The 14,278-nt window shown below is 38.6% G+C and overlaps 1 protein-coding gene across 15 annotated transcripts in view; it reads left to right on the plus strand.

Moving 5' to 3' along the window:
* The window catches only part of LOC116970921 (transducin-like enhancer protein 4), a 119,849-nt gene that overhangs the window by 68,478 nt on the left and 37,093 nt on the right, over nt 1-14,278 (plus strand). For 7 of the 15 annotated variants that reach the window (XM_033017595.1, XM_033017599.1, XM_033017597.1 and 4 more), the window contains 2 exons: nt 6,691-6,874; nt 8,958-8,974. In XM_033017595.1, coding sequence (XP_032873486.1) covers nt 6,691-6,874; nt 8,958-8,974 — 201 coding nt within the window. Of the gene's footprint in view, nt 1-6,675; nt 6,875-8,957; nt 8,975-14,278 lie in introns of all 15 variants that reach the window. The other 8 variants (XM_033017596.1, XM_033017601.1, XM_033017598.1 and 5 more) reach the window with 2 other exon arrangements.

Consider the following 14,278-nt stretch of genomic DNA (forward strand, 5'->3'; position numbering starts at 1 on the left):
TGCAGGCTGCTCAGCAGCAGAAAGGAGAGCACTGCAGAGAGTGATCAAAACTGCCCAGAAAATCATCGGCTGCCCTCTGCCTTCCCTGGAAGACATCTCCAGCTCTCAGCTCCTCCGAAGAGCCAGGAAAATAATCAAAGACCCCTTCCATCCTATACAGTCACTGTTCAACCTCCTGCCCTCTGGTAGGCGGTACAGGTGCATCAAAAGCCGGACAAACAGACTCAAGAACAGTTTCTTTTCCCTGGGCCAATAGAACTCTAAGTTCCTCAACTATCCACACGACATGAGAATGCTGTCATCAATTCCACTATAAAACGGACCACTCAGTTAATATTTACTCTTTTTAAAAATCCTTTAAAGTATTTACTAAATTTAAAGTGTAATATTTTCCCCGTGCAAAATAACGTATTGAATGCATTGGATGTGACTTTGTCTTGTTTTGGTTGCACTGATCAGGAGTAACACTCCTAATTTCATCGTATTTCTAAGTACAATGACAATAAAGGCTTATTATTATTATTATTACCTACAAGTGCTCCTTAAAACCTGAATGTTTCTTTTTCCAGGACTGTACATATATATCAAAGGGGAAAATATTCCACTCGGGTACCAATACTTCAATTGTGCTTGTCTGTGTTTTTACATGGATGTCCTGTAAACCAGGGATGGTGTGGGCTTGAGCCTGTGATGGCATCTTTTGTGTTGCTGCTGCAAGGCCTGCAGTGCACCATTGGATTCATCATGGAATCCAATGGGGCAGTTCTCAGGCTAGAACATCTGCTCACTGCGCTGGTGCCTGCATGTACAAAAGGCCCATTGAAATCAGTCAGAAAAAAGAGCTATGGGGTAATGGGAGCGTTATTCAGTAAGCCTTGTTCCTTGAATTAATTATCTTTTCTAAATGCATTTAATTGGTGTTCAGTGTGCTGAGTTATTTTCAGTTTTAATATTTAAAAAAAAATGTTGTTTGGTGTTTTTGAATGTTTGTGACATCATTGATTTCATTGACAGCCTGTGAGATCCAAATCGTTGCGTACACAATTTGTGGAGCTGATCACTTGCTTAAGAAATGTGGTGTCAGGGGTTATGAGGAGAACACAGGAGAAAGGGGTTGAGAGGGAAAGATAGATCAGCCATGATTGAAAGGCAGAGTAGTGGTGGTACGGTGGCGCAGCGGTAGAGCTTGCAGCGCCGGAAACCCAGGTTCGATCCCGACTAAGTGTGCTGTCTGTATGGAGTTTGTACATTCACCCCGTGACTACATGGGTTTACTCCGAGATCTTCGGTTTCCTCCCACACGCCAAAGACGTACAGGTTTGTAGGTTTACTGGCTTGGTATAATTGTAAATTGTCCCTAGTGTGTGTAGGATAGTGTTAATGTGCGGGGATCGCTGTTTGATGCGGACTCGGTGGGCCGAAGGACATGTTTCGACGCTGTATCTCTAAACTAAACTAGACTAGACTAGACTTGATAAGCCGAATGGTCTATTTCTGCTCCTGTGACTTGTTGTAATGTATGGCTGCAGAAACGGCATTTCGTTTGGACCTCACGGGGTCCAAATGACAATAAATTGAATTGTATTGTATTGTATAATTGTATTGTATACTTCCGAACTGATATGTTACACTGCACTAGGCTGGGTCACACTGATATGATGGGAGGTTGCCTCCTGGCAAAAGACCTTTGTGTGAGATCATCTCACACAAAGGTCTCACACAAAGGTCTTTTGCCAGGAGGCCATCTCCCATCATGTTAGTGTGACATGAGATTACTCAAGACACTGTAAGAGTCGTTTGAAGCATTTGCTGATGGGAATGAATAGGTAGTGTTTTATCCATCTATTATTTGGCTAAAACTAGGAGAATGAATGTAAAGTAGTCTTTTGGCCATCATTTATATTGCACATGAGCTGAAGTCTCTATAGGGGAAACTAACTGAAAAAATTCCAGTTGTTTCAGAAAGGTAATCAAATATTCAGTGTGGAGGAAGGAACTGCAGATGCTGGTTTAAACCAAAGATAGACACAACAATGCTGGAGAAACTCAGCAGGACAGGGTGGTGGAATGGAGTACCGAGTTGTCATATTCAGAGAGGCAGTTTTAACACATTTCATGCTGACTATTGGACCTAAATATCATTTGCTTTAAAATGTTTCATGTAACTCTTTGTACGAACCATAACGGAAAAAGGAACTTGATTTCTGCTGCTTCAAAATGCAATTATTTCTCAACTCAAAAATCCATTATTGGTTAGCTTCATAGAAAGTTAGATTGTTCTGTTAGGACTTGAATGCTGAACCTCAGAAGATTCATGTAAAGCATTCACATTAATGCAGCTCTCGCATTTGAACTTCCTGCGGTCTGATATCTGTTTTGCTGGTGCTTGTTTATCTTTCCCCCCAACTGCCTGCAAATAAAATCATATTCCTTCAGCTTAGTTTTGAATACTTTACAACGTATTCATGTACTTTATTAGATAATTAATCACAGCAATTTGTTGTCATGAAATAAATAGTTGTATATTCAATTACAGTAAATAGTTACAGATCATTGAAAACTAATATTGAAAATCGATTTTTAATTGGATCTAATTAAAGTAAAATATTATTTTAAATGAATTTTGTTTTATGGGAAGGATGTAGAAGAGAAATGGAGGACATTTAAAGGGGAAATTTTAAGAGTACAGAATCTTTATGTTCCTGTTCGGTTGAAAGGAAATAGTAAAAATTGGAAAGAGCCCTGGTTTTCAAGGGAAATTGGACACTTGGTTCGGAAAAAGAGAGAGATCTACAATAATTATAGGCAGCATGGAGTAAATGAGGTGCTTGAGGAGTATAAGGAATGTAAAAAGAATCTTAAGAAAGAAATTAGAAAAGCTAATAGAAGATATGAGGTTGCTTTGGCAAGTAAGGTGAAAGTAAATCCAAAGGGTTTCTACAGCTATATTAATAGCAAAAGGATAACGAGGGATAAAATTGGTCCATTAGAGAGACAGAGTGGACAGCTATCTGCAGAGCCAAAAGAGATGGGGGAGATATTGAACAATTTCTTTTCTTCGGTATTCACCAAGGAGAAGGATATTGAATTATGTGAGGTAAGGGAAACGAGTAGAGTAGCTATGGATACTATGAGATTCAAAGAAAAAGAGGTACTGACACTTTTGAAAAATATAAAAGTGGATAAGTCTCCAGGTCCTGACAGGATATTCCCTAGGACATTCAGGGGAAGTTAGTGTAGAAATAGCAGGGGCTATGACAGAAATATTTCAAATGTCATTAGAAACAGGAATAGTGCCCGAGGATTGGCGTACTGCGCATGTTGTTCCATTGTTTAAAAAGGGTTCTAAGAGTAAACTTAGCAATTATAGACCTGTTAATTTGACTTCAGTAGTGGGCAAATTAATGGAAAAGATACTTAGAGATAATATATATAAGCATCTGGATAAATAGGGTCTGATTAGGAACAGTCAATATGGATTTGTGTCTGGAAGGTCATGTTTGACTAATCTTCTGGAATTTTTTTGAAGGGGTTACTAGGGAAATTGATGAGGGTAAAGCAGTGGATGTTGTCTACATGGACTTTAGTAAGGCCTTTGACAAGGTTCCTCATGGAAGGTTGGTTAAGAAGGTTCAATTGTTGGGTATAAATGCAGGAGTAGCAAGATGGATTCAACAGTGGCTGAATGGGAGACACCAGAGAGTAATGGTGGATGGCTGTTTGTCAGGTTGGAGGCAGGTGACTAGTGGGGTGCCTCAGGGATCTGTGTTGGGTCCACTGTTGTTTGTCATGTACATCAATGATCTGGATGAAGGTGTGGTAAATTGGATTAGTAAGTATGCAGATGATACTAAGATAGGTGGTGTTGTGGATAATGAAGTAGATTTCCAAAGTCTACAGAGAGATTTAGGCCATTTGGAAGAATGGGCTGAAAGATGGCAGATGGAGTTTAATGCTGATAAGTGTGAGGTGCTACATCTTGGCAGGACAAATCAAAATAGGACGTACATGGTAAATGGTAGCGAATTGAGGAATGCAGTTGAACAGAGGGATCTAGGAATAACTGTGCATAGTTCCCTGAAGGTGGAATCTCATATAGATGGGGTGGTAAAGAAAGCTTTTGGTATGCTAGCCATTTTTATAAATCAGAGCATTGAGTATAGAAGTTGGGTTGGAATGTTAAAATTGTACAAGGCATTGGTGAGACCAATTCTGGAGTATGGTGTACAATTTTGGTCGCCCAGTTATAGGAAGGATGTCAACAAAATAGAGAGAGTACAGAGGAGATTTACTAGAATGTTGCCTGGGTTTCAGCAACTAAGTTACAGAGAAAGGTTGAATAAGTTAGGTCTTTATTCTCTGGAGCGCAGAAGGTTAAGGGGGGACTTGATAGAGGTCTTTAAAATGTTGAGAGGGATAGACAGAGTTGACGTGGACAAGCTTTTCCCATTGAGAGTAGGGAAGATTCAAACAAGAGGACATGACTTCAGAATGAAGGGACAGAAGTTTAGGGGTAACATGAGGGGGAACTTCTTTACTCAGAGAGTGGTAGCTGTGTGGAATGAGCTTCCAGTGGAAGTGGTGGAGGCAGGTTCGATTTTATAATTTAAAAATAAATTGGATAGGTATATGGATGAGAAAGGAATGGAGGGTTATGGTCTGAGTGCAGGCAGATGGGACGAGGGGAAAATAATTGTTCGGCACGGACTTGTAGGGCCGAGATGGCCTGTTTCCGTGCTGTAATTGTTATATGGTTATATGGTAATTGAGAGAATTCTAATCTTTTTGATACTTTGTGTTTATTTTTGAGAATGGTATATTCCACAATGCACAGACTAAATTGCATTATTCTCCTTGCTCCTTCCACCTGTCAACAGTAGCAAACCATCTACCCAGCAATGGTTAGTACAGCACAAAGCTTCATGCAGCTCTAGCTGAGGTCAAACACTCACATTCTAACCTCTTGAGGGCTTTTCTATGTGTTCCAGTGTACTGGTAAAACAGACTTAAACTCTTGTCAGTGGAGCTGCTGGTGCATGCATCATAGTCCCATTCAAATAAACCTGTCACAACATAAACTTGCAGACTTGCAAAGAGGACAAGGGCAGGCCTCTAGCTTTTTATTCGAGCATCACCAAACGTGCACAGAGTATACAATTACTTCAATATCATTGAGCAAGCCTAAGGAGCTGAATCTCTGCTACATCAGATTATTTTAGTAATTTGTTGAAGTACTGCTAAGGACACTCTGAGGGCTGAGGTGGTGTTTTCTCATTGTCAATTCTTTTCAGCTGATTTGCTATTTGTGGAGGGGCAGAAGGCCTATTTTTGTAAGCATCTTAATGTAGTTGCTTACAGTAAAATGCTGTTTCATTTGGAGTAGCTTACATTTCTTAGCATTTAAGTACTATTCAGTGTGCCATTGAAGTAGTTACATTGTTCCTGGTTAATGTGTTGTATTATGCTCTAATTGTTTCTGGATTTTTTATTATGTTACATTGTTAATTTTCTATCATATTTTCTTTGCACTTTTTAAGCTAAAGTATTATTCAAAACTAGTTTCCTGAATTACAAATCCAAATAGATACACCAGCAAGCTGTGTGATTTAGCTCAAGATGCGAAATAATTCAACATTTGCGTTGAAAAAAATTGAAAATGGAGTGCTGGGAAAGTGAATATCCAGGCTTCTTTTAAACAATTGCAAATGTAGTTTTCATTTCTATACCAAATTAACACTCGGTTTCCTTTAGCTTCAATTGTACTTTAAAAAATAATGATGAACTATTTAAAATGGCAGATGAATTGTGAAACTCTCTTTTATTGCTATAAACAACATGCAGCAGTCATATAAATACTTGCGTATCCACTTGGGCCTTGATGTTAATGATTGGAGAGGTTATTTGCTATGTAGGTTAGTCTTTTAAAGGGGTAAGACACTAACATAGTCAAATCAATAGATTCACTGTATAATCGGGGGGCAATTAAATAAAGTTGGTATTTAGGTCTCCTAGAACACACAATTTGGTGTACTGCTGGCTCAGGAAGTGACTTTTATAGTGCATCTGGTGGACTTGAGATACACAATTTCTTGAGATACATAAGTGCTCTGCCCCATGTTTTCTTTGATTTGACCAACTAATTGCTGATTTCCTTACTATCACAATCTCTATCCCGTTTCCTCTTCTTTGATTGCCCTACCTTTCCACCTCCCCATCACACCCTATCTCACTGCGATGGTAACCATGAACCAATTTCTTGCTTATAATCAAATGAATCCTGCTTTTTTCCTTTACACCTCTTACTCCCACCAATCCCAGATCTCTGCATTCTACCACAGTGGTTGCAGAGAATAGTGACCTCGTCATAGCACTAAGCTTCTGGTGCAAACCATCCTGTTAACTGGACTAAATGCTGAGAGGAACATGGCTAAAAAAGAACAATTTCAATAATGTTATTTTCTTAAATTTAGTAAGACTTCCTAATTTCTCTGCCATCACCTTCTTCATCTTTTCCTGAATATCAGAGCCTAGATTTTTAATAAATTATTAAATTGGGGGAGGGAAAACGTGAAAGATAATTGTGCTTTTTATTTTTGCAATACTGTATTTCTCAATGTGTTCTCGTGATTTTATGTACATTTTCTAATTTTGTTTCACACATTATGTTCATACAAGTTAATTTTTCCACAGCAGCAGCAGCAACTACAAGCCCAACACTTATCCCACGGCCATGCACTTCCAGTACCCCTCACTCCGCACCCATTAGGACTCCAGCTTCCAGGAATCCCATCTGTTGGAAGCAGTGCAGGACTATTGGCATTATCGAATGCTATGAAAAATGAGAAAAAGCACCATGAAACAGACCATCAAAGAGGTAAACAATGTTTGAAATCTGAGATGTAGACAGTAATTATAAAATGGGAACCTGGTGTTAATCAAAAATCAAATTGGTGGAGGAATTCAGTGGGTCAGGCAGCATCAGTGGAGGGAATGGACAATTGACGTTTTGGGTCAGGACCCTTCTTCAACCTGGTGTTAGTAACTGTTTTTAATAACGGTAATAGGAATATGCTATAAATTTTCACGTCCCTTTCATTATTCAATTGAATTAATGCTAATCTGTATCTTCACTGATAAGTTGCGTTAGTTTTGTATCTGATAATACTCATAATTGAAAAACCATCAATATTAGTTTTGAAATTCCTAATTGCAATAGTGATTCTTTACCTTCCTACTTTCCCATTTCTCCTGTGTAATTTGTGATATTAAAACTAGTACGTTTAAGTTATTCTTAAATTTTGCATCATGTTGAAAATAAACATTTGATGAAGTAGGAAATTTATGTTATTTTTTGTGTGGGAGAGGCTGGATAATATATTTCCACCAATGCAGTTTGAACAGCAACTCCCAAACTATCCCAACTTGAGAGCCATTCAACGTAATACTTTATTACCAACCTTACCTTGCTAAGTCTGAATTCTTAAAAGCACAAGAAGACAAATAGATATCAATTCACCCACTTTGAATTATCAAACAATAAAACATTTCAAATCGTTTAGCTTAGACAATCTGTATCCTGGATAAAATGAGAAGCAGTGTTATAAATGAAGTCAGACATCATTGTCTTTCCTAAAACATATTTGGAAATGATAGAAAATAGATAACTGAACGATTCCTTTACTTTGTAACCTTGTTTTACAAATGTAGGAAATAAACTGCAATCTTATAACCAGCAACTTTATATTTCCTATCCAACCATTGACCAATTTACATTATTTTTTTGCTTCTGGTTTGAAGTGAATGATTATAAATATAGCAGTAATGTAAAGAACCACATTACTGGTAAAGCATCAACTTTCTGATTGAAAGTGGATTTTTTAGGACTTTGATGGTGAGGGTTGTCAGTGGTGAAGCTAATTGGGTCCCTAAAGTGACACTTGAATCTAGTCTGCCATTAGTGAACTGACCCTCCTTCACTTATCCCTGCTCTTTGTTCTGTGATTATATGCTCCTTGAAAGATGAGTATGTTCATTCTTACTGACACCTCGCAATCAATATAAAGAGCGATGATTTTCCATCAAGGAAAAATATTATTTTGCAGACTGCTTGATCAACTACAACATAAAGTTATGAATCGAGTCAAGTGCTTTCTTCATTAATCCGCAGGTTGGGGAAATTATCTGTTATAAATTATCACAAAAAGTAAGAAAGAAAATTATAAAATAGTTATAAAATATCAAGTGAAAGGTATAATATTTTGCAGACCAAATTATTCTGTTGATTCATTGAATTGATTAGTCAATCTTTCTACATAGTCCGATACTAAATTCAGATGACTTCATTAAGAGGATTAGTGAAAAGGAAATGATCATACTTATCACTACATGGAACATTCTACTCTTTATCAGTGAAATAATTTCCTACTTCATACTTGAAAGTGGGATCCCGATGGATCAATTAACAAAGTAGTTAATTTGTTCTTCAACTTTGAACATTACAAATTTAATGTGTCATCCAGTTCGAGGTTTTACCCTTACTTAAGTTTCGAGAGATTTGGTTAAACCAAGAACTGATGGAGAATATACAATTGTGCAAAAATACAACTACCCTTGACTCGACAACTGTATCTCCCTATCTGCCCCATCAGAATAATATATATTTTTCTCCAACTAAAAGTAATATCTTGGGGTTAGACCTGGGAGACAGGGTAGGACAGAATGCAGATGTCACCCGATGTAAATTCAGAATATAAATCCTCTGCTGTAGATGTGTTAATATAGGATGTGAAAATGTACTTTACTAGGAAACGACACATCTGGTGATTGGATAACCTGACAATCATGATAACAGGTGCTTGTTTTTCCCTCCTACCCCTTTCCCCATTTCCCATTTTTCCTTGCTCTATTGATTGCAACCTCGTTCATTTATTTAATGATGTGGCTTCCCACGAGAACAGACAGAGACTCAGTAAAGGTAGGTTTCAACAATTTTTTTTACAAGGGAATACAAATTGGATCTTTTGTCAATTTTCTTGTTTTTTGTCATTTTGATTTTCATTTATAGTCCCATGTATCTTCTGATATTGCTGTGGTACAGAAATGCCTTTGTTGTCACATTGCCACCGATAACTTTAGATCTGTGTCTAAACATGGTTTTGTTTTAGAGCTGAGGATCCAATGGGAAATTGATGGGAAACCCATTATCTCGGAATACTTGACTTTTCATTTTTAGCCTACCAGCATACTGCTAGCCCATGTTAGCGGGTTAATGAAAAATAAATACATATTTTTGATGACTGACCTTGGAAATCAGGAAAACCCGTCAGTCTGGAAGTTGAATGCTTGTGCTTTGATCTATTGGTGGGGTCAATACTCAATAGCTGCTGTATACCTGATAAAAAAAAATTTTGGTGTGTGTGTTAACCTGCAAAAAACTTTTTATAAAATCATTGTTTTTCGAACTAATTTACATTTTGTAAAGGGCCGTAGAGACACAGCACAGTTTGTCCCATCAGCACTGACAATCAATCACCTATTAACACTAATTCTGCATTAATCCAATTTCTCCTATTCTCCCACATTCTCATCAACTCTCTTTGGATTCTACCACTCAATTACACACTGGGGGCAATTTAACAGTCTGCAATTAAACTACCAATGAACAAGTCAGAGATTTGGGAGGAAACTGGAACACCTGAAGGAAACCCACATGATCACTTAATGTTCATATTCCACCCAGACAGCACCCAAGGTCAGGTTTCAGTTGCTATTCTATTACCTCCAGCACTGTGCCACCCTTGTTTGGGTATTTGACCCCAGAAGTAGTTGAACATGAGATTTGACATTTGAATGTGCCAGTGTCACAAAAGAAATAAGATGCTCACAATTACAGATCACCTTTTATACTTTCTTCAGAAAATCACAGTGCATTGAATCATTTCATTTTGTGATGAAGGAACTATTATTATATAAGTAAATGTAATAGTTAGCTCGTACAAAGTAATGTTTCATGAACTGCAGCTGAGTGAAATAACTAGTTAGCCTACTTTATTGGATCTGATGGGTGAAGGGAAAATATTGTAATGCATTGGAAAACTCCATGCCCAGCTGCAAGATATGGTCATGTTTTACATTCACTTTGACAGGTGGACAGGCCAACGTTTAATAATGCAGCCAAAATATGTTGTGTTTGTTCTGCTAGTGGCACTTTTGTCATCACTTCTGAATCACACAGTGTGGTAACTGCAGAAATATATATCCGTCCTTGCTTGCAATTACTGGTTACTTTGGCGCTAAAAATGTGACTAAGTCTTTGGTAGAAAGTGGGCAATTCCTTGTGAGACAACTAACATTGAGGTGATATTGGCTGCTCCAGATGGAATAAAGCTATTCCAATTGATGTGTTGTCGATTTACACATTAAAGTTTTGAATTTCAAGACTTTTGGCATTGTGTGACCTGGATCAGCCTAGGTTACGAATGCACTTGCATCATGTCGGCGTGCTATCTGTGGATTGCTTCCCATGTACAAAGTGGAAAAATATCTGATGGGTCATGCCATGCATCAATAATTTACAGAGGTTGGGAATTTTCTTGCTTCCACTGATATAATTTCTCACTGCAGTTAAAAAATAAGGTCGGCTGGGAGATTGGGCTACACCCTTAGCTTATGAGATGTCTGTTCAGTAGTTTGATGACAATGGGGAAGAATCTGTTTTTGAATCTGGTGGTTTGCATCTTCTGCTGACAGGAGAGGGGAGAAGAGGGAATGACCTCGATCAAATGGTCCTTGATTACATTAGCTGGCTTTCCGATGCATCGTGAAGTGTAGATCGAGCCCGAGTGGGGGGAGGCTGGTTTGTGTTGTGGACTGGCCTACATCCACAAGTCTATGCGATTTCTTGCTGTCTGTTAAGAGCCCAGACCATTGCCAAACCAAGTTGTGATGCATCCCGACAATCTGCTTTCAACGGTGCTTTATAGAAATTGGTAAGTCTTTGATGATATGCCAAAGTTCCTTAAAGTGCTATGAGAGGCTGGTTATGGAACACATTACATCCTTGACTCACTGCAGTTGACCTACCGCCACAACAGGTCCATGGCTGATGCCATCTTATTGGCCCTACACTCATCCCTGGAACACCTGGATAAAAGAGACACCTACGTCAGACTTCTATTCATAGACCACAGCTCAGCTTTCAAAACCATTATCCCATCCAATCTCATGGAACTTTGAGTCAGCTCTCACCTCTGCAACTGAATCCTCGACCTCTTGACCAACAGACCCTAATTAGTGAGGATAGTTGACTAAAAAGTCCTCTACAATAATCCTCAACACTGGTGCCCATGCAAGGGCATTCTCAGCCCCCTTCTTTACTCCTGAAATGACACCACTGTAGTGGGCCAGATATCAAATAATGATGAGACAGAATACAAGAAGTAGTTTGAGTACCTTGTCATCTGATGCCAAGCCAATGACTTTTCCCTCAATGTCAGTGAGACAAAGGAGATTGTTATTTAATTTAGGAAGCGAAGCAGTTCACATGTTGGTGCTGAAGTAGGTGCTGAAGTAGAGATGGATGTATGCTTCATGTTCCTATGAGTAAATATCACCAGCAACTTGTCCTGGACCAGCAATATTGCAGCAATGGGCAAGAAAGCACACCAATGCTTCTACTTTCTTAGAAGTATTAGGGACTGCGGCCTGTCCCACCAATTCTCACCAACTTCTACAGATATGCCGTAGAAAGCATATTATCTGAATGCATCATGCATGGTTTGGGAACAGCTCCATCCAAGATGGCAAGAAATTGCAGAAAATTGTGAACGCAGCCCAGATCAGTACACAAACCAACCTCCCTTCCATTGACTCCATCTACACTTCATGATGTTTCTGCAAGGCCACCAGCATAATCAAAGACCAGTCTCACCCTGGTCTCTCCGAAGGGCCTATTACCACACTGTATCTCTAATCTAAACTAATACCCCAACTATAGCTCTTTAGTGATTTTAATTTAAAAGCAATGAAGCACTTGGTCTGTTCTTGGTTTGGATTAATTTCGTACTTTTCTACAAGACTTTGTGTGAGTGACAGTCCAAACAGCAAGGTGTGCTGCACAATTACATTTTCCAGGCTTTCTATACATGAACATATAGAAGTCCTATGTTGGGCTGAGAAGTGTAACATTTGTTGTATGACTCCATACCCATCTACTGATTTAATGATGAAGCCATTTTGGGTAGCTCCTTATCTAGACTGACCAATAGACAATGAGACAATGGACCATCAGAAATTAGCATACTGGACAAGCAGCCTTGTCTTCAGGACTATCTCTGCTAGAGCTGGATGATGGGCAATATCAGTCATCTGTGAACATTGCAAGCACCATCTCACTGCCGGACGTTGATAATGGCATGGTATGGGAGGACCCTCTAACTAACCTGCAGCAGGTCTTCACCAGCTATGATTGAGGTACATTCAGCTAGTGGCATGCAACCACTCAAGCACTGATGTTAGTTATGTGTTGCAGGCTCAGTAACATCAACGTTCTATGTCCAGTGCCTTTGCTTAAATGTGCCATGATTTTGCATGAGGACCTTGCCACAAATGCCAAAGCATGCTGTTTTTAAGGAAATAAGTCAATTGGTTAAATAATATTTGAGCATACTCTGGTTAACAAATGGGTTGCAGTGGGTGGGAAACAAACTAGGATAATTTTTGCTGTGATAGGGAACAAAATTGTGTTGTGGCCAAAAAGAAAATATTTTTAGTATCAAAGGTTTAAAGACATGTCACAATGATTTATTTTTGGATGAAAAACTTGCTGCCAGCATTTCAAGATACACTAGCTTGCTAATTTCCTAAATGTTTTCAGCAATACACAAAGTAACATTTAGTCGCCTATTTTATTGATTGATCATATCTTAACCTATTCTGTGAAGGAGAGATATTTTATGATTTTTGCATCATGTGACTAATGCTGATGTCTAACTACCAGAATGTGACAATTCCCAACAGCTGTACGCTGTGTCCTTGTATAATATAATTTATTCATGCAGAATAATGCTCTTTAACAGGTAATGAGCATGACATAAATTGCCTTTTGCATTTTTCCCCCTTTTCTCCTCTACTAACGTGCAAACAGGCATTACTAGTGTTCTAAATAATAAGCAATTTTTGGCTGGCTGTCAAAGAAAATTCCAGTGCAAATCTAAATTAATGATGCCTGAAATTTTTATGGCTCGCTTGAAAGTCATTAATGTGTAAAGGAGATGTTGGTAACAATTAGTGTAGGATATATTATGAACATGTATATTTTTGTGTACTACAGATCATTTGATTAATTTTATTTAAAACAAAGACTTTTTTTCTAACCCATTCCAGGACAATATTTTCTTATGCAGGATAGACGAATTATAGAGGAAATGTTATTCAGTTATTAAGCTCTATTTTACTTGTGGCTTTTGGGCAGGATTACAGTGAGCCATTCTTGATTTTACATTCCATGTAATTGCATTCGTTCTTTTCACAGGACAGAATAATGAGAGACCATGGCTATTTTTTTTGTTTGCTTTTGTGATGATTTATGTATTGTACCTACACAAAACATCTTGCCATAGAGGGAGTACAGAGAAGGTTCACCAGACTGATTCCTGGGATGTCAGGACTTTCATATGAAGAAAGACTGGATAGACTCGGCTTATACTCGCTAGAATTTAGAAGATTGAGGGGGGATCTTATAGAAACTTACAAAATTCTTAAGGGGTTGGACAGGCTAGATGCAGGAAGATTGTTCCCGATGTAGGGGAAGTCCAGAACAAGGGGTCACAGTTTAAGGATAAGGGGGAAATCTTTTAGGACCGAGATGAGGAAAACATTTTTCACACAGAGAGTGGTGAATCTCTGGAATTCTCTGCCACAGAAGGTAGTTGAGGCCAGTTCATTGGCTATATTTAAGAGGGAGTTGGATGTGGCCCTTGTGGCTAAAGGGATCAGGGGGTATGGAGAGAAGGCAGGTACAGGATACTGAGTTGGATGATCAGCCATGATCATATTGAATGTCGGTGCAGGCTCGAAGGGCCGAATGGCCTACTCCTGCACCTATTGTCTATGTTTTCCAGTCTTGTTTTTTTTATTGTCCATTCAAGAAAGATGAGCTTAGCAGGTTGAGCTAACATTTAATTATGCATCCTCAATTGGCCTTGAGATGGTGATGATGAGCTGTCCTTGAGGACAATTGCCATTGCCCGCCGGGGGCTTTGACTTTGACTCTGACATC

Source organism: Amblyraja radiata, chromosome 3 (genome assembly GCF_010909765.2).
Source record: "Amblyraja radiata isolate CabotCenter1 chromosome 3, sAmbRad1.1.pri, whole genome shotgun sequence".
Lineage (NCBI taxonomy): Eukaryota > Metazoa > Chordata > Chondrichthyes > Rajiformes > Rajidae > Amblyraja > Amblyraja radiata.